The sequence below is a fragment of the Mytilus californianus genome, unplaced genomic scaffold (assembly GCF_021869535.1).
Source record: "Mytilus californianus isolate M0D057914Y unplaced genomic scaffold, xbMytCali1.0.p SCAF_5, whole genome shotgun sequence".
In the NCBI taxonomy this organism is placed as follows: Eukaryota; Metazoa; Mollusca; class Bivalvia; order Mytilida; family Mytilidae; genus Mytilus; species Mytilus californianus.
The window spans coordinates 60,955,821-60,982,240 of NW_026262701.1; the positions used below are offsets into that span (position 1 = coordinate 60,955,821).

Here is a 26,420-nt window from a genome sequence, read left to right on the forward strand (position 1 = left end):
TAACATGGACATAAATAGAAGGTAAACTTAAGAATGAAAGTTTCAACATTTATTTAACAAAGATGATTTTAGCACTTTTGACTCATACATGTAAGTATCACAAAATTTATGTCATTTAATGTTCTCAAGATTTGCACATATGTATTCAATTTAATATCCATTAAATGGATAGTCCAAAAAGCTAAAATGTTAATGTCTACAATCAACTGTGATCATCGCCTGGCTTGTTTTTCCTCCTGGTATTTGTAATGTAGATCTAAAACATCTGTCTGAGATATGAACTCCCATCCCGTTTCTTTCATATGGTACACTGGAAAAAAAATAGGACTTAATCTCACTGATTGCTCAAAAAGTTTTTAAAGAAAAATCCTTGGAATTAACCCGACATGCTCATATACAAGGATTGATGTTGTTTTAAAATATCTCAAAAACTTTCTTCAATATTCCAATAATATAATTCATTCAAATTATAAACTTAAAATGTGCCAATAAAAGAAAAGATTTTCTGTTTTTGTTATTCAGGGTGTTATCAATAATCACAAAATACAAGTACATTCGAAAATTAATTAGGGCATTTATTATTGTGAATCACTGATTACTGGTAAAAAATTGAGATCTGATTAATGCAATTGCAAAAAAATTTTGACAGTTGCTAGAAGATTTCAGTAATGAAGTAATTAGGTACCAGTCAATTCTTATTAAAGCAAGATCGAGACAGCCCATACAGTTGACATCACATATATGTAAACTAAAGTTAAAATCAACTTGCATATAAAACTAATCTAGTACTCCTTAAAAGCATAGGATGTTTAACTTACAATTAACCACACCACCACTGTAAGCATCTCTGTGTGTGGCATGATAAATAGCTCTCCTTCCAAGATCTAAAGCCTCATCTACTGTTAGGTCCCATTTGTAACCACTGTCTAATACACCATAGGCATACAGTGAACCTGATCCCACAGAGAAGATTGAATTGGTCATCCTCTGTCCATCACTGTCAACATAGTATAAACCTGGACCCTGAAAATATGTCAAGGAACTGGTGGTATTTTTCAATTGTTATTTTAGGATATGTGAAAGGACTTTAGATAGCTTACTGCCTGATGCCCTTATATAATGAAAAGATGTAATTCATCCTCCCAAAAATTACTTCCCACTTCTATTTTTTCAAATAATCAAAACCAATGCAAGGTTATGATGAGAAAAAGACTTCCTTTTCAACTTTAATGGTATTCAACAAGAAATGAAGGTGTGATACAGGAACACAAATAATTAGGTGATATTTGTACAAAAACCCTTTACAGATTGCAAATTAGTTCTTATTAAATTTATTTCAGGTTTTGAATATGCTAAACTTTCATAAAATTGTGAAGGGAATGTGACAAGAAATGAAATGAAGTTAATATTAGGTTACTTATATCATAGATATAATAGCCATAGATAAAGTACGTATACTGAACCCACATCAAAAGCAGATGATATTTGCCGAAATTTTATCACCCTCTTATTATATACATGTCACACTTGGTGTTAATTAGCCTTTATTGGCAATTGCCATCAATTAATATCTAATAAATTGTAAACTGGGAGAGTAATATGTCATTCTTCAGTAGTTATCGTAATCATCCAGTACATCATTTACATGGTAGTTCCTGAAAGTTGAAATTTATTGTAAAGCAATGCGAGAAAGAAAAAAGGAGATACATACGTACAAATGACACTTACCACATTATCTCTTTGTATTTATACAAGACTACTCAATATGAACGTAAAACTATTTTGTTAAAAATAGGTTATTTGATAGTTTTATTTTGTATATACCTTTCATTATACAAGGTGTAATTCCTTGGCATTTTATTTGGAATGCTTATATACGTGCTTAAAATTCAAGTAAAAATGACCGATGTTTACATGGTTCTTATTAGTCCTGAATATGCATCAACTATTTGCCACTGAACGTTGTAAATCAACGATAATGCAATTCAATCACTGTAATCGAAAATATACACAACTGGGTTCATACCAAACCAAAGAAGTGATATAAATAAAGTACACAAAAAGTACGTTGATAACTGAACGGGTAGACTTACAGAGGGATACATATATATATAGCTTATTTATGGTACGAATAATACCTCTAGCACAATTGTAAGAAGGAAGGGAAAATAAACCATAAATGACACAGGACAAAACTATATTTTTATTTTCGTGTTACCGTAACGACAGAAAGTTTCAACACTTGTAAAAATCTTTTTTTTTCTAAAAAAATAATAATTTCTTCCCTCTGGCATAACATAGGATTTCACTATTTTGAATCTCGATAAAAACTTTTTTCTTTAAATCGCCATAAAAAAAATCGACTCAGTTCGACCTCTTAACCACACATACCATCAGTAAACGATATGTCTCCTCTTGTCAATCATACAGGTCTTATTTCCCAAGGGCAACCGATGCAAGTGCTATGACAATTCAATTTTATATACCTGTTAAGTCCATTTTCCATGATTTCTCTATTTTATTACTTCGACAACAGCATAACCTTCTCATTTGTTGACAGATTTTCTCCAAATAAATTACAATCAAAACAACTTTTACAATCAGACGCTTCTTATTGCTTCCGCCTCCTAGCATATTTTTACTTGAGACAGGTTACTCACATTAATTATTGGTTGATAAGACGAGTGCCCGATAATTTAAATATAATTATGATAAGTAATTAGTCTATTGGGAGGATGTCGGCAAATATCATCTACATCACAGGCCATTATGCGCAGTGCCGTGCTTTTGATATTTCAAAGAAAACTACATGGGGCTTAGTGGGACATATTCTGAGTACTTTATCTATGGCTATTATATCTATGCTTACATGTAATATAAGTAATGTTTATACAAACAATATTTCCAGCCTACTTTGATAATTTATCTTTCCAGTAAACATGCTGACATCTTGGATACATTTAATTAACATATACACAGACCATTTGCTACATCTTGAGATTAATTTCTCTGGAATTTGACACTTTGAAGTTACACTGCAATCTCAACAGGGGACATACTAATCTATTCTTAATCTGATACATATTACAATTATTCACTGTGTGTGATGAAAGGCAGAATAATTTCAGTCTCATAAAAATAATTACACTTTAATAAGTATATATAAACTGTCAGTCTCCTCCCACTAGATGATTGATGTACCCAAAATCTGTGTGTTAAGCCATATGCATGGTCTTTGTGCAATCAATTTCTTGGTTCAAAGCAGTCAAACCAAGTTCAACTTGACAGTTTTACAGTGCTAGAATTCAATTTACCACCCACCAACCCCTTCCAAACACCTTCAATAATGTTCACGACATGAGGAACATCTCAGCTTTTACCAGTGATATTTTTTATTTTATTACTTGTTTTCCTTGTCATTTCTAAAATTTCATTCATCCCCAAGCATTTCGGGGAAAATTTTATCAAATTTATTCCAGCGCCACATTGGTAGACCCTGCTACTTACTACTTGTAATAGCACCACATGGGCTTATCCCCCATGCAGACCTTGCACACCCCGGCTGCAGATGAGACGCCTAGTCTCATCCCCTTCATGGAGACCCCTCGCTTCACATTCCCAGCTGGCATATTGTTGGGCAGGCAGGTTCTTCCTCACACTACAGGTTGCAATTTGACTTGCTCGGCAGGAACTCCTAAATTCTTAATTATGCTGAGCGTTTCTCAGGGACCAAAATATTTTGTTATTGAATTTATTTTATTAATAAATATTATTCATTTGATAGTTCTGTCTGCTTTGAGCCAGTATGATTTATTGGGACTATGTTTTGGTTTACACACAGATACCCCCTTTCACACTTATGCTAAAATTAAATTATTTGGGAGTTGGTTTAGATCTACAATGCTCAATTTCACTGATGGTGAGTTTATAAAATTTTGACATGTTACAATTTACTTTTGACTTAAAACTCACCATTGGGGACTTTGTGGATTGTGATATTATATTTGAGCTTGGCTATCAAGAGAGTTACATCAGAACTAAGAAAACATTGGATCTCCAAGGATTTGATTCATTACCATACAAACAGAAAAAAAAATATGCATATTTACATACCAGGAGACATTTACAGATAATAAAACACCACTTATAAAAACCTTCAAAAGCATGTTTACATTATGGGACAACAATTTACACAGCACAAAAATTTACACCATACACAACTACAAAGACAATATTGTTGGTATAAATCATAGTTATATGATATCCATACAAGTTGACCTTCATTTGAATGAAATCTGATGATAAACAAAGGTACTTTTACAAGCAGAATTTGAATCTATTCCTGTGTTGGTTTTTTTCTTGGCTGCAAAATTACTATTTTTATTGTTAAAATTTAGCTTTTTCAGTACAAGCAATTTTTTTATTATCATGGATATGATAATGTGTGCTTGTATTTTTTCTATAACCTTTACATCAAAATTATTGCTTATCAGATATACAGGGCCTAACAGGGGCATTACATAACAAAGTAACTTTCAAAATAACCTCTACAAGATATGTTGAAACGAGGCTATTTTGAAAATTTCTTATTATAAGTAACTTTTATAAATATTATTTTCATTCATACAGATTTAGCTAGCTTTAACAAATTTTCACAGACATCTGATTATTTTTTCCATAAAATATAATAAAATGCTTCGCTAAGCGCAAGCTAATACGACCACACAGAGGTCGAACCCTGAACAATTTGGGCAAATTTGGACACAATATTCAAGCTTGATACTGTCTGAATTTGGATTGTGATCAAATTTTGGACATAATATAGGATTCTGACACAAAATAAATGTGGTCAAAGATCTTACAAATCTATTGCGCAATACTGTTCGAAATTTGAAAAATTAAAAAAAAAAAATATGAATCCCTTAAAAAAATTGGAAAAAAAATCCCCCCCCCCCCCAACTTTTTGAAACCCCCCTTGGAGCAATAACCCCAAAACTCAATCCCAGCCTTTCCTTTGTAGTATGGAACATTGTAGTACAATTTCAGAGAGATCCATACACTTAAACACAAGTTATTGTCTGGAAACTAGATAAATGCTTGTTTTTGGCCCATTTTGGGCCCCTATTTCCTACATGTTTGGGGCAATTAACCCCAAACTCAATCACAGCCTTCCCTTTGTTATATGGAACCTTGTGGTGCAATGTCAGAGAGATCCATACACTTACATACAAGTTATTGTCTGGAAACTAGAAAAATGCTTGTTTTTGGCCCTGAATTCCCAAACTGTTGGCCCCATAACCCCTCAAATGAATCCCAACCTTCTACTTGTGGTATTAAACATTGTGGTACAATTTCAGAGCAATCGAACTACCTATACACAAGTTATTATCCTGAAACTAGAAAAATGCTTGTTTTGGGCCCCTAATTCCTAAACGGTTGGGACCATCATCCCCAAAATCAATCCCAACCTTCCCTTTTGTGGTATTGAACCTTCTTAAATAAAATGCTTCGCTGGGCGCAGCTTGATACGACCGCAGAGGTCAAACCCTGAACAGTTGGGGCAAGTATGGACACAACATTCAAGCTTGATACAGCTCTGAATTTGGATTGTGATTAAATATTTGACACAGCATAGGTTTCTGACACAGAAAGAATGTGGTCTAAGAACTTGAATTTTTTTAATTTACCTATTATAGTCCAATGTCCAAAATCAAAATACATGGTTAGATTCAGCATATCAAAGAACCCCATATATTCAATTTTTGTTGAAATCAAACAAAGTTTAATTTTGGACCCCAACTTGGACAAACTTGAAAACTGGGCCCATAATCAAAAATCTAAACACATTTTTAGATTCAGCATATCAAAGAACCCCAAGAATTCAATTTTTGTTAAAATCAAACTAAGTTTAATTTTGTACCCTTTGGACCTTAATGTAGACCAATTTAAAAAACGGGACCCAAAATTAAAAATCTAAATACACGGTTAGATTTGGAATATCAAAGAACCCCAATAATTCAATTTTTGATGAAATCAAACAAAGTTTAATTTTGGACCCTTTTGACCTCAATATGAACCAATTTGATAGCGGGGCCCACAAATAAAAAATCTAAATACATGGTTAGATTCAGCATATCAAAGAACCCAATATATTCAATTTGTGTTGAAATAAAAAAAAGTTTAATTTGGACCCCAATTTGACCAACTTGAAAACTGGGCCCATAATAAAAAATCTAAAAACATGTTTAGATTCAGCATATCAAAGAACCCCAAGAATTCAATTTTTGTTAAAATCAAACTAAGTTTAATTTTGGACCCTTTGGACCTTAATGTAGACCAATTTAAAAAATGGGACCCAAAATTAAAAATCTAAAAACACAGTTAGATTTGGCATATCAAAGAACCCCAATAATTCAATTTTTGATGAAATCAAAACAAAGTTTAATTTTGGACCCTTTTGACCTCAATATGAACCAATTTGATAGCGGGCCCACAAATAAAAAATCTAAATACATGGTTAGATTCAGCATATCAAAGAACCCCATATATTCAATTTTTGTTGAAATCAAACAAAGTTTAATTTTGGACCCCAATTTGGACCAACTTGAAAACTGGGCCAAAAATCTAAAATCTAAATACATGTTTAGATTCAGCATATCAAAGAACCCCATATATTCAATTTTTGTTGAAATCAAACAAAGTTTAATTTTGGACCCCAACTTGAAAACTGGGCCCATATCCAAAAATCTAAACACATGTTTAGATTCAGCATATCAAAGAACCCCAAGAATTCAATTTTTGTTAAAATCAAACTAAGTTTAATTTTGGACCCTTTGGACCTTAATGTAGACCAATTTAAAAAACGGGACCCAAAATTAAAAATCTAAATACACTGTTAGATTTGGCATATCAAAGAACCCCAATAATTCAATTTTTGATGAAATCAAACGAAGTTTAAGTTTGAACCCTTTTGACCTCAATATGAACCAATTTGATAGCGGGGTCCACAAATAAAAAATCTAAATACATGGTTAGATTCAGCATATCAAAGAACCCCATATATTCAATTTTTGTTGAAATCAAACAAAGTTTAATTTTGGACCCCAATTTGGACCAACTTGAAAACTGGGCCAAAAATCAAAAATCTAAATACATGTTTAGATTCAGCATATCAAAGAACCCCATATATTCAATTTTTGTTAAAATCAAACAAAGTTTAATTTTGGATCCTTTGGACCTTAATGTAGACCAATTTGAAAACTGGACCCAAAATTAAAAAATCTAAATACACGGTTAGATTCGGCATAACAAATAAATAAATGTGGTCAAAGATTTTACAAATCTAATACGCCATACTGTGCAATTAAAGATTACTTCTTGAAATTTTTCAATATTTGAAATTTGAAAAAAAAATAATATTTGAAGAATAATTCTTTTTAATTTCTGAAATCTGAAATGAGAAAAAATTGACCCCCCACAATTTCTTTTTACCCCCCCCCCCCCCCTTTTTTCCCCCAAAAAATTCTTTTCCTCAAGATATGGTCATAATCTCAATTCAAATTTCCAATGGAGTTTGCAACCATAATTACCCATTTAAATTTACCATAGTGCTAACTTAATCTATTTTATAATAGAATTTAAAATATAGTGTCAAATCTTTCATATGGATATTTTTGTAAAAAAAAAAGATGCAACATTTGCAGATATTTTTACTGGTCTTCCTTTATAAATATGCATTTCTTTAAACATAATTTAAAAGCAGTGTAAGAGAAGTAACCAAAACGTTGTATTTGGATTACCTCCCTTACACTGTTTTAAATCATCTTAATTGTTCATTAACCATTACTTTATACATAATTTAAAAGCAGTGTAAGGGAGATAATTTCAATGATGTATTTGATTTATCTCCCTTACACTGCTTTAAATTATGTTTTGTACTAAAGTATTTGTCCATTAACCAGGACAACCTTGTTTTTCCCCCTTTTTTGCCCCTAATTCCTAAACGGTTTGAGCCATAACCCCCCCAAAGCAAATCCTAACCATCCCTTTGTGGTATGGAAACTTGTAGTATAATTTCAGAGAGATCCATACACCATTCCACAGTTATTGTCTGGAAACTAGAAAATGCTTATTTTCGGCCCCTTTTTGGCCCCTAATTCCTTAACTGTTGGTACCATAACCACCAAAGACAATCCCCACCTTCCTTTTGTGGTATTGAACCTAATGGTAAAATTTCAAAGAGATCCATTCACTTAAACTAAAGTTAGAGTGCGAAAACCAATGTGTCTTCGGACGACGACGACGACGCCAACGTCATACCAATATACGACCGCAAAAATTTTTTGCGATCGTATAAAAATTTCATAGAGATCTCATTCACTTTAACTAAAGTTATTGTCCGGAAACCAGTGTGTCTTCGGGCGACGATGTATTTTGAGTTAATGTCCGACATGTTGACGACGGACAACAGTATACCATAATACGTCCTGTAAACGGGCGTATAAAAAGCAAGGCTTGCCAAGCGTTTTAAAAATATGAAATTTAACTGTCGAGAGTGCATAAATATCATATTGCACAAGATTTTTGGTGGAATCTGTCTCTCTAATGATTTTTAGATGACACACAATCTTATTCCTTTTTTTCGAATGATCTGCAAAAAGATGTGTTCTTTGTATGTAACGTGGCATGGTCGCCTTTTTTCATGACATCACAATAGGTAATTCAGAGGAAATCAAGAAAATTTTACGTCATAATGGAATTTTGACCAATGAAGTTCTGAGATCAGATGAACCAAACATTGATTAAATAAAAATAATCAATAGGTCAGGAAAAGGATTAATCGAGTAAGAATTAGAGAAAATAAGAATACTGACCTTTTTATCCCATCCACAAATCATGGTACCCTAAAAATGTAAAATATTTATCAGTTTTGCTATCTATATGTAAACGTTAGTAATAATCTCTTATAATTTTTAAACAACATCTGATTTAGTATATAAGGTGAGGATATTTTGACTGGACTAAACTGTTTTACCACTTTATACACCTTTAATATTGCACAAATTTGTTTAAGCATGTTTGTGATCAATTGAACTTTTTGGACACAAAAGGGATTAGAGCTGTTCCATTAAATAAAATTGAGAATGGAAATGGGGAATATGTCAAAGAGACAACAACCCGACCAAAGAGCAGACAACAGCCAAAGGCCACCAATGGGTCTTCAACGCAGCGAGAAAATCCCACACCCAGAGGCGGTCCTCAGCTGACCCTTAAATAAAATTGTGAACTAGTTCAGTGAAAATGGACGTCACACTAAACTCCAAAACATATAAATGAACTAAAATTAAAAAACATACAAGATTAACAAAGGTGGTGGGGTTAAACATGTTTCATGTTACCAAGGGAAGGCACTTTGAAAATGCAGTGACCACCGACAGTATACTATAGAGGTAATTTTAGAATTTCACTTACTCATATTTTTTGTATAAACAATGTTTGACAACCATCCATAGTAGAGACATGGAACAGTCTTCTCTAGGATCATGTATGTTTTTATGGAACAGTCCTAAGTAATTTCTATTTCCCCTTTGTACTTAAAATATAAACTAGCATAGAGTTGAGTATTTTTTGTTCTGCGTTGAAGGCCTCATTGTAAATTTGAGATGAAGAACAGCAATAAAAGCACTGTTCCTTTGCTTTTTATGTTTTTTGCTGTGCATATACTGATTTTGTGTCATGGATAGATACACCGTATCCTTTCTTTTCTATTACAGTAAGCTGCATATTGTCTGTTCTGATTATTCGTACACCTTTTATATAAACACTCACCATAGATAAACCCATCCCTTTGTAACCGTATACAATATTTGTAGACCTTTTATAAAAACACTCACCATAAATAAACCCATCCCTTTGTAACCGTATACAATATTTGTACAAGTTTTATATAAACACTCACCATAGATAAACCCATCCCTTTGTAACCGTATACAATATTTGTACACGTTTTATATAAACACTCACCATAGATAAACCCATCCCTTTATAACCGTATACAATATTTGTACACCTTTTATAAAAACACTCACCATAGATAAGCCCATCCCTTTGTAACCGTATACAATATTTGTACACCTTTTATAAAAACACTCACCAAAGATAAACCCATCCCTTTGTAACCGTACACAATATTTGTACACCTTTTATATAAACACTCACCATAGATAAACCCATCCCTTTGTAACCATATACAATATTTGTAGACCTTTTATAAAAACACTCACCATAGATAAGCCCATCCCTTTGTAACCGTATACAATATTTGTACACCTTTTATATAAACACTCACCATAGATAAACCCATCCCTTTGTAACCGTATACAATATTTGTAGACCTTTTATAAAAACACTCACCATAGATAAGCCCATCCCTTTGTAAGTGTATACAATATTTGTACACCTTTTATATAAACACTCACCATAGATAAACCCATCCCTTTGTAACCGTATACAATATTTGTTCACCTATTATAAAAACACTCACCATAGATAAACCCATTCCTTTGTAACTGTATACAATATTTGTACACCTTTTATAAAAACACTCACCATAGATAAGACGATCCCTTTGTAACCGTATACAATATTTGTACACCTTTTATATAAACACTCACCATAGATAAGCCGATCCCTTTGTAACCGTATACAATATTTGTACACCTTTTATTAAAACACTCACCATAGATGGTCTTTTAAAGTGTGTTTTCTTCAACTTTCCATCCAATTTATTATGTTTATAGTACCCTTGTACTTATAAAGTTTCTCCATCTTTATATTCTACATGTTCAATCTAACATTGTTTTTTTCCAGTATGTTCTTTAAATTTTTTACTTCATATTCTATAAAACAATCATTGCAACTAGAACATTTTTTTAGCTGTCTGCAAATAGTTTTTATTTTTTTTTTTTTTCTCTTGCAAATAGTTTTTATTTGCAAACTCAGAAATTCATTCTATCTGTAATTTAGGGTCATAGTTATTATATAAATTTCAATTTAAGCCTTAAAAGGAAGTATAGAATCCTCAAATAATTTTCAAATTATTATTTTTTTATTTGTCCTAAGACATTTAAAACATTTAATAACCATCCTTTTATGATTATTTGTTCAATTTATATTTTATTTATATTCTTTTAAAAATTTTCATTATTAAAAGGAAATTAACTTAAAACAGGATAAATCAAGGGAAGTAACCCAATAAATACACAGTTTTTGTTACACAACGGCAGTTAGCCTGAGGTAAAAATCGTTGCTTACCAGTATGTTTGACACCCAAGCTGACAAGTGAAGCCATATAATTATGCATGTTAATTGATTTACAGGTAAAATATAACTTCAGGTAATGTCAGTTACACCAGATGCCTGAGATGATATGTTGGGCAGAAATTTTTCATTCATGAAAAATTTCATACACAGGATTTTTTCCTCTTCAACGGGAGGTCGGGAGGAGACCCCTGAAAACGGGATTATTGTACTCCCGTCGGGAGGTTCACATGTATGCCTATTCAAACCATATCATTATTATTTGCTTTTATATATAAATCAGAAATAACCAATTTAAAATGGAAAATGTTAAAGAAAAAAAAGGAAAAAAAAAATCCCCCCCCCCCCCCCAATTTTTTGAACCCCCTTATGATTCACCGCCCCCAAACTCAATCCCAGCTTTCCCTTTGTGGTATGGTACCTTGCACTACAATTTCAGAGAGATTCATACACTTGAACACAAGTTATTGTCTGGAAACTAGAAAAATGCTTGTTTTTTGGCCCCTTTTTGGCCCCAAATTCCTAAACGTTTAGGGCAATTACCCCCAAACTCAATTCCAGCTTTCCCTTTGTGATATGGAACCTTGCAGTACAATTTCATAAAGATCCATACACTTACACACAAGTTATTGTCCTGAAACTAGAAAAAAGCTTTTTTTTTGCCCCTTTATGGCGCCTAATTCCTAAAATTTTGAGGGAATTACCCCCAAAATCAATCCCAGCCTTCCCTTTGTGGTATGGTACCTTGCAGTACAATTTCAGAGAGATCCATACACTTGAACACAAGTTATTGTCCTGAAACTAGAAAAATGCTTATTTTTGGCCCCTTTTTCCTAAACGTTTTGGGCAATTACTCCCAAAATCAATCCCAGCTTTCCCTTTGTGATATGGAACCTTGTAGTACAATTTCATAAAGATCCATACACTTACAAGCAAGTTATTGTCATGAAACTAGAAAAATGCTTGTTTTTTGCCCCTTTTTGGCCCCTAATTCCTAAAATTTGGAGACAATTACCCCCAAAATCAATCCCAGCATTCCCTTTGTGATATGGAACCTTGTGGTACAATGTCAGAGAGATCCATACACTTACACACAAGTTATGTCTGGAAGTTACAAAAATGCTTATTTTTGGCCCCTTTTGGCCCCTAATTCCTTAACTGTTAGTACCATAACCCCCAAAATCAATCCCCACCTTCCTTTTGTGGTATTGAACCTTATGGTAAAATTTCAATGAGATCCATTCACTTAAACTAAAGTTAGAGTGCGAAAACTAATGTGTATTCGGACGACGACGCCGGACGACGACGACGACGCCAACGTCATACCAATATACGACCACAAAAATTTTTTTGCGGTCGTATAAAAACACTCACCATAGATAAGCCCATCCCTTTGTAACCGTATACAATATTTGTACACCTTTTATATAAACACTCACCATAGATAAACCCATCCCTTTGTAACCGTATACAATATTTGTAGACCTTTTATAAAAACACTCACCATAGATAAGCCCATCCCTTTGTAAGTGTATACAATATTTGTACACCTTTTATATAAACACTCACCATAGATAAACCCATCCCTTTGTAACCGTATACAATATTTGTTCACCTATTATAAAAACACTCACCATAGATAAACCCATTCCTTTGTAACTGTATACAATATTTGTACACCTTTTATAAAAACACTCACCATAGATAAGACGATCCCTTTGTAACCGTATACAATATTTGTACACCTTTTATATAAACACTCACCATAGATAAGCCGATCCCTTTGTAACCGTATACAATATTTGTACACCTTTTATAAAAACAATCACCATAGATAAGCCGATCCCTTTGTAACCGTATACAATATTTGTACACCTTTTATATAAACACTCACCATAGATAAACCCATCCCTTTGTAACCATATACAATATTTGCTAATAATTTAGATGCTGCTGCCACTGATATTCTTTCTTTGTTTCGTAATTCATAAATTCTGAAGAATAAGATAAAATTATGTCATGACCTTTTGTAAATAATTTGTATAACTGTCAAATTGAGTAATGGGAATTATACATGTATGTGGTAAAAATCTAATGTATTTATGTAATTCATTGATGACTTCTAGCTACAATATGCTTCATGGGTTTATAGGAGGATGCAGATTTGTAGAGGTCCAATAGCCAAAGCCCCAAAATTTAAGTCTAGGATAATGGCTTCCATAAAAATGGTCTCATTTGCATTGCTACTTAGTTCTGGATATACATTATATACTGGCTAATGAACTCATTTTAGCCTGAGACCAGCTGGTTATTTCAGAAAAAAATTCTAATTTGTGTTCCTGCTGTTCTGGTCATAGTTAGTCATATGATTTTCCCTATGTTAATCATGTTAATGCTAGGGGTCATCTTGATCCTGTTATAAAGTGTGAGTTCTTCTTTCATTAACCACATTCAAGTAACTATCTAGATGAATCAAAGTGCTGGATAGCACCTGTGGAAACTTTGCAATGGTAGATGTGTATTATTTCAAATATGTTGTAGATGTGTATTATTTCAAATATGTATTTAATCACAGTTTTGATGTTTTTTTACTAAATCATTGTCTCATCAGCAATTATCAAAAATCACTTTTTTTTCATATGTTTGTCATGTAAACTTTTGATATTTTCTATTGCAACCTTAAACTGTAAATTTAAAATAATCAAGTATACAGAAAGCTCTGCTAATTTCTTTAAGTATAGTGTTTTATTCATGCCTCCATTTGTTTTATTTGTATGTAATGTCATAGATATATGAAGATGTGGTATGAGTGCCAATGAGACAACTCTCCATCCAAGTCAAAATTTATAAAAGGAAACCATTATAGGTCACAGTACGGTTTTCAACATGGAGCCTTGGTTCACACCGAACAGTAAGCTATAAAGGGCCCCAAAAAATTACTAGTGTAAAACCATTCAAACGGAAAAACATAGGCATAGATATGTAAAAAATTATTTGCTATACATATTTATAACGTGATAAATAAACAATAACCAAAGTAATGCATGGTTTTTAAGCATTAAGAAAGTCATTTTGCTAGAAAACTTAAGACTCATTGTTTTAAACACTATAAAATATATAAGGTAAAGCACTGTCTATATTACATGGACAAATGTTTTTTTAAAAAGTTCTTCAGAACTTGTCTTGGCACAATGGGTTATTCTAAGAAGTAGAAGCTGACTTGGCTGCTTTTAATACACTTGACTCTGTACTAAAGTAATCCTTATCCTTGTAACAGTTTGTGTGGTTGTTAATCTTAACACTTAGGAGGCTGTGAACTACTTGTATTGTTGAGTCAATGTTTTTCTGCTGTCAGTTTGGATCCACTTGAGCAGCTAAAGGTCCTTATATCCGCATTGGAATGTAAAAAATAGTATTTCTTTGCTGAATTGAAAATTTATAAATGTTTTTTGGCATAAAAACCTTCCAATCGATGTTTTGACAAAAACAATGCACTTTTCTATCAAAGCCGGTATTTACCTTTACTCATCCTTGACGTGTGACATAGACAGAAGCAATATGATTATCGAGTATTTAATATCCTGTCACCTGTTTATTGTTCAATCAAACTATTATCACTTGTTAACTACCCACCGGTGTGGTTAAAATGTAAACATGTTGCGTAATCAACATTTTTTACGTCTTTAATAACATTTGTAGATATCGTCGAAAATGTTCATTCATGAAATATTTTATACACAGGATTTTTTTCTCTTCAACTGGAGGACAGAAGGAGACCCCTGACACCGGGATTATTGTACTCCCGTCAGGAGGTTCACATGTATGGATCTCACGCATGTCTGGGGAATCCCGTAGAAAGCATACAGGTAACATAAACATACAAAATAGCTGACAGTTCAAAGTATGCATAATTTATAGAGGTCAAACCTAATACCATTTACAAACGAAAAATTGAAAAGATTACAATATTCTTAACAATAAGAATACTTTTTTTTCATGAATAAATGCGGAAAAAAACAACACCCACCTCGAAATAAATACCAGGCCCTCTAAATTTTCTATGAATTAAACGTAGAAACTGCTGTCTCATGTAGATTTGTATTGATTTTATCTTCCGCGCAGGGCAGATCTGTGAAGTAGTGTTTGTGATACCCATTTTTAAATTGCAGTTGAATTCATTTGAATTGTCGGTGAACATTCAGTCCATTTTTATCAAGCTGTAACCATTTCAAATAAATTGCTTCGCCGAGCGCAGCTGGATACGACTGCAGAGGTCCAACCCTGAACAGTTGGGGCAAAAATGGACGCAATATTCGCGCTTGATACAGGTCTGAATTTGGATTGTAATTAAATATTTGACACATAAAAGGTTTCTGACACAGAATAACTGTAGTCAAAGAACTTAGAATTGGTTATATGATTTGAATTAATATTCAATTTTTTGCTTTTGTGCAATACACTTTGCTGTTGCGAATTGACCCCCCTCCCCCCACAAAAAAAAAAAAAAAATTACCCCCCTTATTTTTTTGCTTTTGTGCAATACACTATGCTGTTGCGTATTAACCCCCCCTTTACACTACTTTTAAATTGTCTTAATTGTTCATTAACCATTACTTTATACATAATTTAAAAGCAGTGTAAGGGAGGTAATTCAAATGATGTATTTGAATTTCCTCCCTTACACTGCTTTAAATTATGTTTTGTACTAAAGTATTTGTCCATTAACCAGGACACCCTTGTTTTTCCCCCTTTTTTCTAAACGGTTTGAGCCATAACCCCCAAAGCAAATCATAACCATCCCTTTGTGGTATGGAAACTTGTGGTATAATTTTAGAGAGATCCATACACCGTTCCACAAGTTATTGTCTGGAAACTAGAAAAATGCTTATTTTTGGCCCCTTTTTGGCCCCTAATTCCTTTACTGTTGGTACCATAACCCCCAAAATCAATCCCAACCTTCCTTTTGTGGTATTGAACCTTATGGTAAAATTTCATAGAGATCCATTCACTTAAACTAAAGTTATTGTGCGAAAACCAATGTGTCTTCGGATGACAACGACGCCAACGTCATACCAATATACGACCGCAAAATTTTTTTGCAGTCGTATAAAAAGTAGTTACTCCAAATTTCAAAAGCATCTTCCTAGAATTAGTACAAAAAAAATGTATTCAAACACTAGTGCTACATTATTTAGGAGTAGAACACCAGAAGTAAGTTAGTCTGTCCTACTTCTGGTTTGAGGCCAATGCCTTAGGAAAGTATATTACTATAGCAAGCTATAGTAAACTTTCCAAAAACAGCAAAAAGTGCTTTCTTTTGATACCAACCTATTATTCAATATTTTCTAAGAATGTAGTCTTGTACACATATTCCCATATCCCTTTTTACTCCTATGACCATGCCCTTAACTGGAAAAAAAGTTCTGCCTTCAAATCATACCCTTTAGAATGTACAGCAAAAATAATAAATGTTTGTTACATTAAATAACAAAGAACAAATAAAATTCATATGATTCTATGACTTACTAAATAAAAAACCTGGATATGCAACAAAATCCAGTTAGTATAAAATCCTGAAAGGTCAGTACATCTATCAAAATGATCATTTCCTGGGAAGAACAATTACCAATAAACTTTATCTACACTATTCAGTCAGAAGTAAATATCATCAGTCAGCTTAAGATACCATGTGTTCCATGCAGTAAAAGTCAGCCATTAATGCTGTCTTGTGTGCAACTTATAAAACTATAAAAACTGTTAGCAGTATACTCTAACTGTTGCGTTTACACAGAATAATTGTCAGCATTAAGACTTACCTGCAATGTTTTGCTAGAACACGTTCCCAGTAGGCACAGTCTGCAGCACCTCCAGCCATGGTACCCAGTAGGTAAGGATTTATCTCTATTACTTTCTTTACTGTCTGTGAAGCTATGTAAAAGAGTAAAAACAAATTGTGTGTGTGTTGTTGTTCTGCTCTCGCTAACATCTATCTTTAGTCATATACAAATCACAATATGCATTACGTATCAGTAACAGACTAGTGTAACAATACTCAACATGCTCAATAGACCCCAACAACAAAGGACAGTTGAACATGAAACTGTTTGATCAATATGAAGATTTAAATTTCCATAGTTAATTTTCTTTTTCTGATCAGCAATATATTTACATCATTTGTAAATATTGTATACATGTCACTTCTGTTTTACTTATTATAGTGTACTCCTTGAAACAAACAAATGACTGGGAAAAATTCCTGTTTGGGTTTTATTTACATAATTTAATTTGTCACAAAGTCTCTTAACAATGATTAATCAGTTCATGATGGCAACTGTAAAACATATATAGTGACACCATGAACCTTTCATAGTGATGATAGTCATTATAGTTATGAAATTTTTGCGATTGCCATTGTGAAATGGTCAGTGAGTTCTTACTGTCACCACTACAAAAGAAAGTTAACATCACTGTGACAGACACATCACTAGTTTTTTTCAAACAGTTTGTAATTGCCTAAAACTTAGCTTAAAGTGTTCTATGCTTACATATATTTTTCATCAAAGACATGAAATATTTACCCACTTTCCCCTCCAACATGACATCACCATACTAAAGGCCTGTTTTTGACTTTGTCCAACCCAGCCAAAAATAGATTCATGTTCTTGTGCTAGTCTTTTGTAAGTCATTCAGTGGTTTCCTTTTGTTATATATTAATGTTTTTATGTAAATCCTCTGCATGCATTTATTATTATAATTGTTGAGGCCTATTCCATCAGAGTTTTCACAATAATAAAAACATTGCATAAATGTCTGAATTTAATTAACAGTAGTCTAGTATTGTTGATGAATTCTCTTTCAAAGCTTGTACCTGTGGGTTTTTTTTTAATCTACTATTTAGGTATTATAGCTAGACTTTTTAATAAATGCTTTTCCTGTTCAGAGTTACTGAATTTTCTTGTATGTACCTTTTGTTATTCCACTGATGGAAAATAAAAAGGAGGTTGAGATCTAAGAAAAATAAATCAAAGACTCAAATGGCCAGGTTGCTCACAATAATCTTATTAAAACAATGCAGATTGGTCTATACTGAATATTTAAATATTTAAAAAAATACTAAGTTCCCATGCCTTGAAAAAATGAGAAAAACAATTCCATAATAGCAGAAGCATAACTTCAACATTTGTGCAATGTTCCTCTGAAGTTTCAGGGATCTGGGTTGAAAACTCTTGGAGCTGCTGATTACAAAAAACTTGTAGAGAAGTATTTCTGGCAAATCTGTGATATTCTGTTAAATTGATTCACAATTTTTTTAAAACATTAGCCAATTTAGAGCTTGACATATATACTTGTTTATTGTTAAAGACCATATCATGCATACATGTATGTTGACATGCATGCATATACATGTTTGGTTTTCTGTGTTGTTTTGTTGTTGTCCTCAAGGATGTAAAAAAATGTATACTACACATTTAATTTTATCCAGATATTATACCCCCATTAATACAAATTCCACTTAATTTCGAATCAATTTACCAATCCATGATCCAGCTGTGGCTCTTGAATCAACAGCTACAATTACACCATGTTGGAATTTGAAAGCTAGTGTTGTAGTTCCATGATTAAACTGAATTTTCACATCACTTTTAGGGTCTGTAAACTGCTTCAAATTTTCTACAGGCTACAATGGATAAATTGAAAAAATACTTTTACAACACATTAACATCTCAAGATTTTAATTAGACTTCTGAAATCCCAAACACTATTTGATTGAAAAGTCATACAAATTCAAATCATTAATGATCATATAGATTGTTTTTTCTTAAGTCAACATGGATGTACTGGGAAATATTTCATAATAGCAATCTATCAAAGATCCCTCAATGGTAGAAGTGCAATGTGTACATATACATGTATCACCAAATATAGGAATACTAGAATAAAATTGAGAATGGAATAAAATTGTAAAATTGATAAAGTTTATATTTTTTCTCCAAGAGGTCTATGATTGGCACCTGAAGATTGTATTACTGAAATGTGCGGAAATTTTCAGGAATCTACCTTTGCTTGAATGAAAACCTTCTGAAAAACATGCATTTTCCCAAGATTACAAAACAAAGTTACAGGAGACAACCGACTCGCCCCACTTTTGTTTTAATATCAACTGACCCCATTATTGAAAAAGAGTTAATTCCCACTGAATTTAGGCCTGCAAATTCAGCCTCTCATGAAAAAGAGTTAAACCCACTGAACTTGGGCCTACCAAACACTACAAACTGCTCAGTCTGAAAAGACCAGTTATTGTGCTCGACCAGTAAAGTCGAGCACACATTTTACTCGACTAGTCTTGACATTGTCTCGACAGTTACTTAACTGTACTTAATTGTACTCGACTAGGTCTCGACTTTACTTAATTAGTCTGATTCAGTACTTGATGATCTTGGTGTAGTCTGAAATGGTCTCGACCAAGGCTCGACCAGTCTCAACCTGTCTCAACCAGTCTCGACTAGTCTCGACTCAGTCTCAACCAGTCTCGACCTGTCTAGACTAGTCTGGACCTTCAAATTTAGTCTTCACTGGTATAAATCAGCCCATCTAACTAAATTAAATAAAGATCTTACAAAATTCCAGTTTATTTGTTAGTTTGATTCATTGCTGTGAAATGAAAGAATTTAATTAATAGGTAAAAAAAAAATGATTAAATTCAGATAGGCATCTTTAATTTTTTTTATAACTTTTTCAAATCAACTTGGATTTTCATCTAACTATACAGCTACCTTGGTAATATATTAATCTTACTGAATCCCAGGTTGTTAAGAAGTTTGGTGTATTGCTGTTAAATTTAAGAATTAAATTAATCTAGGTAAAAAAAGCTAGGATTTGCAGTTCGGTCAAAATAGAGATAGTACACTTTAATTTTTTTTATAACTTTTTCAAATCAACTAGGATTTTCATCAAACTATACAGTTACCTTAGTAATATATTGATCTTACTGAATCATAGGTCATTATGTCGTTTGGTGTATTGCTGTCAAATTTAAATATCTAAATTATAGGTATCTATCTGAATTTTGTCAAAACTGAAAATTTTAGCCTTTTTTTACCTATTAACTAGGTCATTAAATTTGACAGTAATACACCAATATACAAAATAACCTGTTTTTTTGCATGATAAATATATAATAAAGATAGCTGAAAAGTTTGATAAAAAACCAAGCTGATTTGAAAAAGGTTATGAAATTTAAAAAAAGACACCTTTTTTTGTTAAAACAAGAATTTAATATCATGAACTTTCATAACAATCCTTGATAACCTTTTAAAAAAGGAAATGTGTTCCAAATAATTTTTGTCAAATTTAAAGACATGGCATACAAGAACCACTTTAATATGGTTTAATTACCTCAGTACAAGTGAGTTTTACAGGTAAAAAGAAAGCCCTACTTTTCTTAAACTCGTGTATTACTTATCTAGTGAATTCAAAAAGCCCTGCGATTTAAGTTTAACAGGATGTTGCAATTTTGAATGAATGTTATTTAGAATTTAAAACTCTCTGGTAGGTGTTATCTTTTTAATAAGTTTCCCCAAGCAGGAGGTATTGCTTTAAATATACATCACCACTAATCGGAAGAAATATTTTAATAATTTCTTTAAAGTTTGATCCCTTTTTGATATATTCATATAATATATATAAAAAAGGGATAAAACATTTAAGAAATTATATAACTATATCATATATACTTTATCCCAAATTATAATAAAAGATATATTTCAAATATCCTAGCTTCTTTTATCTAGATTAATTAAATTCTTAAAATTTGACAGCAATACACCAAACTACACAATGACCTGGGTTTTAGTGAGATCAATATATTACTAAGATAGCTGTATAGTTTGATGAAAAAACAAGTTGATTTGAAAAAGTTATAAAAAAAAATAAAATGTACTATCTGAATTTTGTCCGAAATTGCAAATCCTAGCTTTTTTTACCTAGATTAATTTGAATCTTAAATTTAACAGCAATACACCAAACTACATAACAACCTGGGATTCAGTAAGATCAATATATTACTAAGATAGTTGTATAGTTTGATGAAAATCCAAGTTGATTTGAAAAAGTTATTAAAAGAATTAAAGTGTACTATCTGAATATAGTCCTAACTGCAAATTCTAGCTTTTTTACCTAGATTAATTTAATTCTTGAATTTGACAGCAATACACCAAACTACATAATGACCAAGGGTCCAGAAACGGTCATATTTGCCAGTCATGTCCTAAGATGAAACTATTTGTCCTAAACGAGTAATTGGGATTTAGGACAAATTTTATTTTTTTACAGAAGTAATTTCGGTCATTTCATTGACTCAATGTTTGAAATCGGATTTCTTAATCGCCATTTTGCACTTGTGATCACTTGTTTTTGTTTATAATCACTTTCCTGTAATAAAACTGCCACTACAGTAGTTTGATAATCCTGAGGGCCCTCCTAATATCTATATCAATGCCTCCGGGAAACATTGGCTAATGATCGCTAATCACTTTTTACCTGTGGTTTTAATTCACACCTGACAGTGATCACAAGCTCAGAATAATATCTTTAAAACATTAAAGTTCCCTGACAAGTGTATTCATTATTTATTTACTTTTCATCAAAGACAGTCATCAATTCTGATTTAAAAATTAAATCTAAATTTACGTAGAAAAAAGTATTTTTTCATGAGTAACACATGCTTTATTTATTCTGTAATACGCATGCGTGAAATTGTCTTCAGCAAATTTAATATTTAATCGTAAAATGCAAATTGATTTCATGCTAAATTAAACGAGTGCAACTACTATCTGTTATATTCAAACACTTATAAAGGTAATAAAATAAAAAAGCCATAAAAAGCTGGTGATTTCCTGTCAATTTGATAAACAAAACAAATCCCGGAAATGAATCCAGAATTATTCGTACTTTAAAATATCGCAAACTTCCGGTTTTAACTTTTGTCAAATCGAAAGAAACGTAAGCAATGTCTGAGAAATTAACCATTTTGAGTCATTAAAATCATTTCAATTTTAGACTGTTGCCTTCCCTAAACTGTCCTTCATGGTAATGGTAAGACATTTACTTAGTAAATGCGTTGAAACAGCAATACAAGTTCGTCATGTTCGATGATCCTATAAATATAGTCAAGTTGATATCGACAATTTGAAAAGGGGCACCAACTTTTCAAACATCTCAAAATGACCGAAATTGTCTGGAAAAATTTCCGGATCCTTGATAACGACCTGTGTTTCAGTAAGATCAATATATTACCAAGGTAGCTGTATAGTTTGATGAAAATCCTAGTTGATTTGAAAAAGTTATAAAAAAAATTAAAGTGTACTGTCTGAATTTTGTCCGAACTGCAAATCCTAACTTTTTTTACCTAGATTAATTTAAATCGTAAATTTGACAACAATACATAAAACTACATAATGACCTGGGATTCTGTAAGATCAATATATTACTAAGATAGCTTCATAGTTTGAAGAAAATCCAAGTTGATTTGAAAAAGTTATAAAAAAATTAAAGATGCCTATCTGAATTTAATCTTTTTTTTTACCTATTAATTAAATTCTTTCATTTCACAGCAATGAATCAAACTACCAAATAGACTGGTATTTTGTAAGATCTATATAATTTAGTTAGATGAGCTGATTTACACCAGTGAAGACTAAATTTGAAGGTCCAGACTAGTTGAGACAGGTCGAGACTGGTTGAGACAGAGTCGAGACTGGTTGAGACAGGTCGAGCCTTGGTCAAGACCATTTCAGACTACACCAAGATCATCAAGTACTGAATCAGACTAATTAAGTAAAGTCGAGACCTAGTCGAGTACAATTAAGTACAGTTAAGTACTGTCGAGACAATGTCGAGACTAGTCGAGTAAAATGTGTGCTCGACTTAACTGGTCGAGCACAAAAACTGGTCTTTTCAGACTCGGAGCAGTTTGTAGTGAAATCACCAAAGAATTTAAAAAAACAAGTTGCCTTTCCAAGGTTTTCATCAGTTTTAATTAGTGGGGCGAGTTGGGATGTCTTTATTTAATAAAATGCTCCGCAGGGCGCAGCTTGATACGACCGCAGAGGTCGAACCCTGAACAGTTGGGGAAAGTATGGACACAACATTCAAGCTTGATACAGCTCTGAATTTGGATTGTGATTAAATATTTGACACAGCATAGGTTTCTGACACAGAATGAATGTGGTCTAAGAACTTAAAAATTTTAAATTGGACATTCACCTATTATGGTCCAATATCCAAAATCTAAATACATGGTTAGATTCAGCATATCAAAGAACCCCAAGAATTCAATTTTTGATGAAATCAAACAAAGTTTAATTTTGGACCCTTTTGACCTCAATATGGACAAAGTTGATAACGGGGCCCAAAAATCAAAAATCTAAATACATGGTTAGATTCAGCATATCAAAGAACCCCACATATTCAATTTTTGTTGAAATCAAACAAAGTTTAATTTTGGACCCCGATTTGGACCAACTTGAAAACTGGGCCCATAATCAAAAATCTAAATACATGTTTAGATTCAGCATATCAAAGAACCCTAAAAATTCAATTTTTGTTAAAATCAAACTAAGTTTAATTTTGGACCCTTTGGACCTTAATGGAGACCAATTTGAAAACGGAACCAAAAATTAAGGATCTAAATACACGGTTAGATTCGGCATATCAAAGAACCCCAATAATTAAATTTTTGATGAAATCAAACAAAGTTAAATTTTGGACCCTTTGGACCTCAATGTGGACCAATTTAAAAATGGGGCCCAAAATCCAAAACTTAATACACGGTTAGATTCAGCATATTAAAGAACCCCAAGAATTCAAGAATAAAACCCCATTGAAATTGATCAAGAAATAAGCAATTTATACGAAGTATCTTCTTTTGCACAATACTGTGCAATTGAATATTTCTTGCTATTGCGCAATACTGTACAATTGACAATTTCTTGCTATTGCGCAATATTGTGCTATTGGATATTTCTTGCTATTGCGCAATACTGTGCAATTGAAGATTTCTTGCTATTGCGCAATACTGTGCAATTGAAGATTTCTTGCTATTGTGCAATACTGTGCAATTGAAAATTTCTTGCTATTGCACAATACTTATTATATAATAATTTACACATCCTGTTTGGTGTGTATCTCCTACCATATCATTATTATTTGCTTTTAAATATAAATCAGAAATAACCAACTTAAAATGGAAAATTTTAAAAGAAAAAAAAAGGAAAAAAAGAATAAAAAAGAAAAAAAAAAAATCCCCCCCCCAATTTTTTTGAACCCCTTATGATTCATCACCCCCAAACTCAATCCCAGCCTTCCCTTTGTGGTATGGTACCTTGCAGTACAATTTCAGAAAGATCCATACACTTGAACACAAGTTATTGTCTGGAAACTAGAAAAAATGCTTATTTTTGGCCCCTTTTTGGCCCCCAATTCCTAAACGTTTCGGGCAATTACCCCCAAACTCAATTCCAGCTTTCCCTTTGTGATATGGAACCTTGTAGTACAATTTCAGAAATATCCAAACACTTACACACAAGTTATTGTCATGAAACTAGAAAAATGCTTGTTTTTTGCCCCTTTTTTGGCCCCTAATTCCTAAAATTTTGAGGCAATTACCCCCAAAATCAATTACAGCCTTCCCTTTGTGATATGGAACCTTGTGGTACAATGTCAGAGAGATCCATACACTTACACACAAGTTATTGTCTGGAAGTTACAAAAATGCTTATTTTTGGCCCCTTTTTCCTTAACTGTTGGTACCATAACCCCCAAAATCAATCCCAACCTTCCTTTCGTGGTCTTGAACCTTATGGTAAAATTTCATGGAGATCCATTGACTTAAACTAAAGTTAGAGTGCGAAAACCAATGTGTCTTCGGACGACGCCGGACGACGATGACGCCGCCAACGTCATACCAATATACGACCAAAAATTTTTTAATTTTTGCGGTCGTATAAAAATACAGCTGTATAATCTCCTTTTAATTATTTTGATATGAGGCCTTTATTCATAGGGATTAAACTCCTTTTCACAAGTGGGGCGAGTTGTAGGCGTAGTTTCAGCGGAGGGGCAATTTGGCAGACCTTTATTCATAGGGATTAAAACTACTTTTCAATAAAGGGGTGAGTTGGTATGCCTAAAATCATTGGGATTATACTGACATTTCATAATTGGGGCAATTTGGTAGGCAGCAGCAGGATTCAACCCTTTTCAATGAGTGGGGCGAGTTTGAAGGTCTAAATTCAGCAGGATTTAAACCCTTTTCATGAGTGGGCTAGTTGGTTAACATGAGCAGGGTGAGTTGGTAGAAAGTTCAGGAGAGGTGGTCTTGGGTGATTTGGCAATGGGGCCAATTGTCATGGATTCCTGCCAAACCTGCTGGTACCATCCATGTATTTTCACAATAATATGAGTTAGCTAGGTACGAGTTTGCAAATCAAATGTTTTAATTTACGATATAAAACTAGAATTCGTATTTATATGTAATATATGTGTGCCAACCTGGAATAAAGTTCTCATTCATTTAACATTTTTACCGTGATTTTGCAAAATTGACAAAAGGTGTTGGTTTTTAACAAATTATGTTATTATCAAATATTTCTTACATCAAAATTACTAGGCATAGTAAAGTTATGTGACGAATGAATGGCTTCATCTATAAGATTTTCGCAAATTCCGTTTCCGAGCATGGAAGGGCTCTTTGAAACATTTTGTTGAAATCCACAGACTCCAGCGAGTGCCATTTTGTTTTTAAAGTCTGCAGTAAATAGATTCATAAAGGTTATTGATCATTGATAAAAATTAAAATCTTATTTTTTTCTTATTTTGTTAGTCAAAAAGCAAAAATCTTTTTCGATCTTTTTTATTCAGATTTCTTTTAACAGTATTCAAGATTTTAAAATTTCTTGTTTGACAATACATAAATAAAAAAGTCAATATACGGTAAAGACGCATACTTTCCGGAAAATTTCACATTGGAAGAATACCGACATATAGACTGATTAGGCATTGTATTGATAGAATATATGCACGCTAATATTAATGCAATTTGA

At 32.6% G+C, this 26,420-nt stretch overlaps 1 protein-coding gene and 1 long non-coding RNA gene across 2 annotated transcripts in view; one reads left to right on the top strand and one right to left on the bottom strand.

Moving 5' to 3' along the window:
* The window catches only part of LOC127701207 (uncharacterized), a 91,589-nt gene extending 84,758 nt beyond the window's left edge, over positions 1-6,831 (top strand). The window contains exon 2 of the long non-coding RNA XR_007981872.1: positions 5,636-6,831. This is a non-coding gene — a long non-coding RNA (uncharacterized LOC127701207). The remainder of the gene's footprint in view (positions 1-5,635) is intronic.
* Positions 35-26,123, bottom strand: LOC127701180 (proteasome subunit beta type-5-like). The gene is made up of 7 exons (XM_052205012.1): positions 25,974-26,123; positions 18,853-18,997; positions 17,136-17,247; positions 13,214-13,313; positions 8,874-8,903; positions 819-1,023; positions 35-310 (listed from the first exon to the last, which is right to left on the bottom strand). Exons 1-7 carry the CDS (start codon positions 26,109-26,111, stop codon positions 213-215), a joined length of 828 nt encoding a protein of 275 aa, XP_052060972.1. The 5' UTR covers positions 26,112-26,123; the 3' UTR covers positions 35-212.
* Between the last annotated feature and the right edge of the window lie 297 nt (positions 26,124-26,420).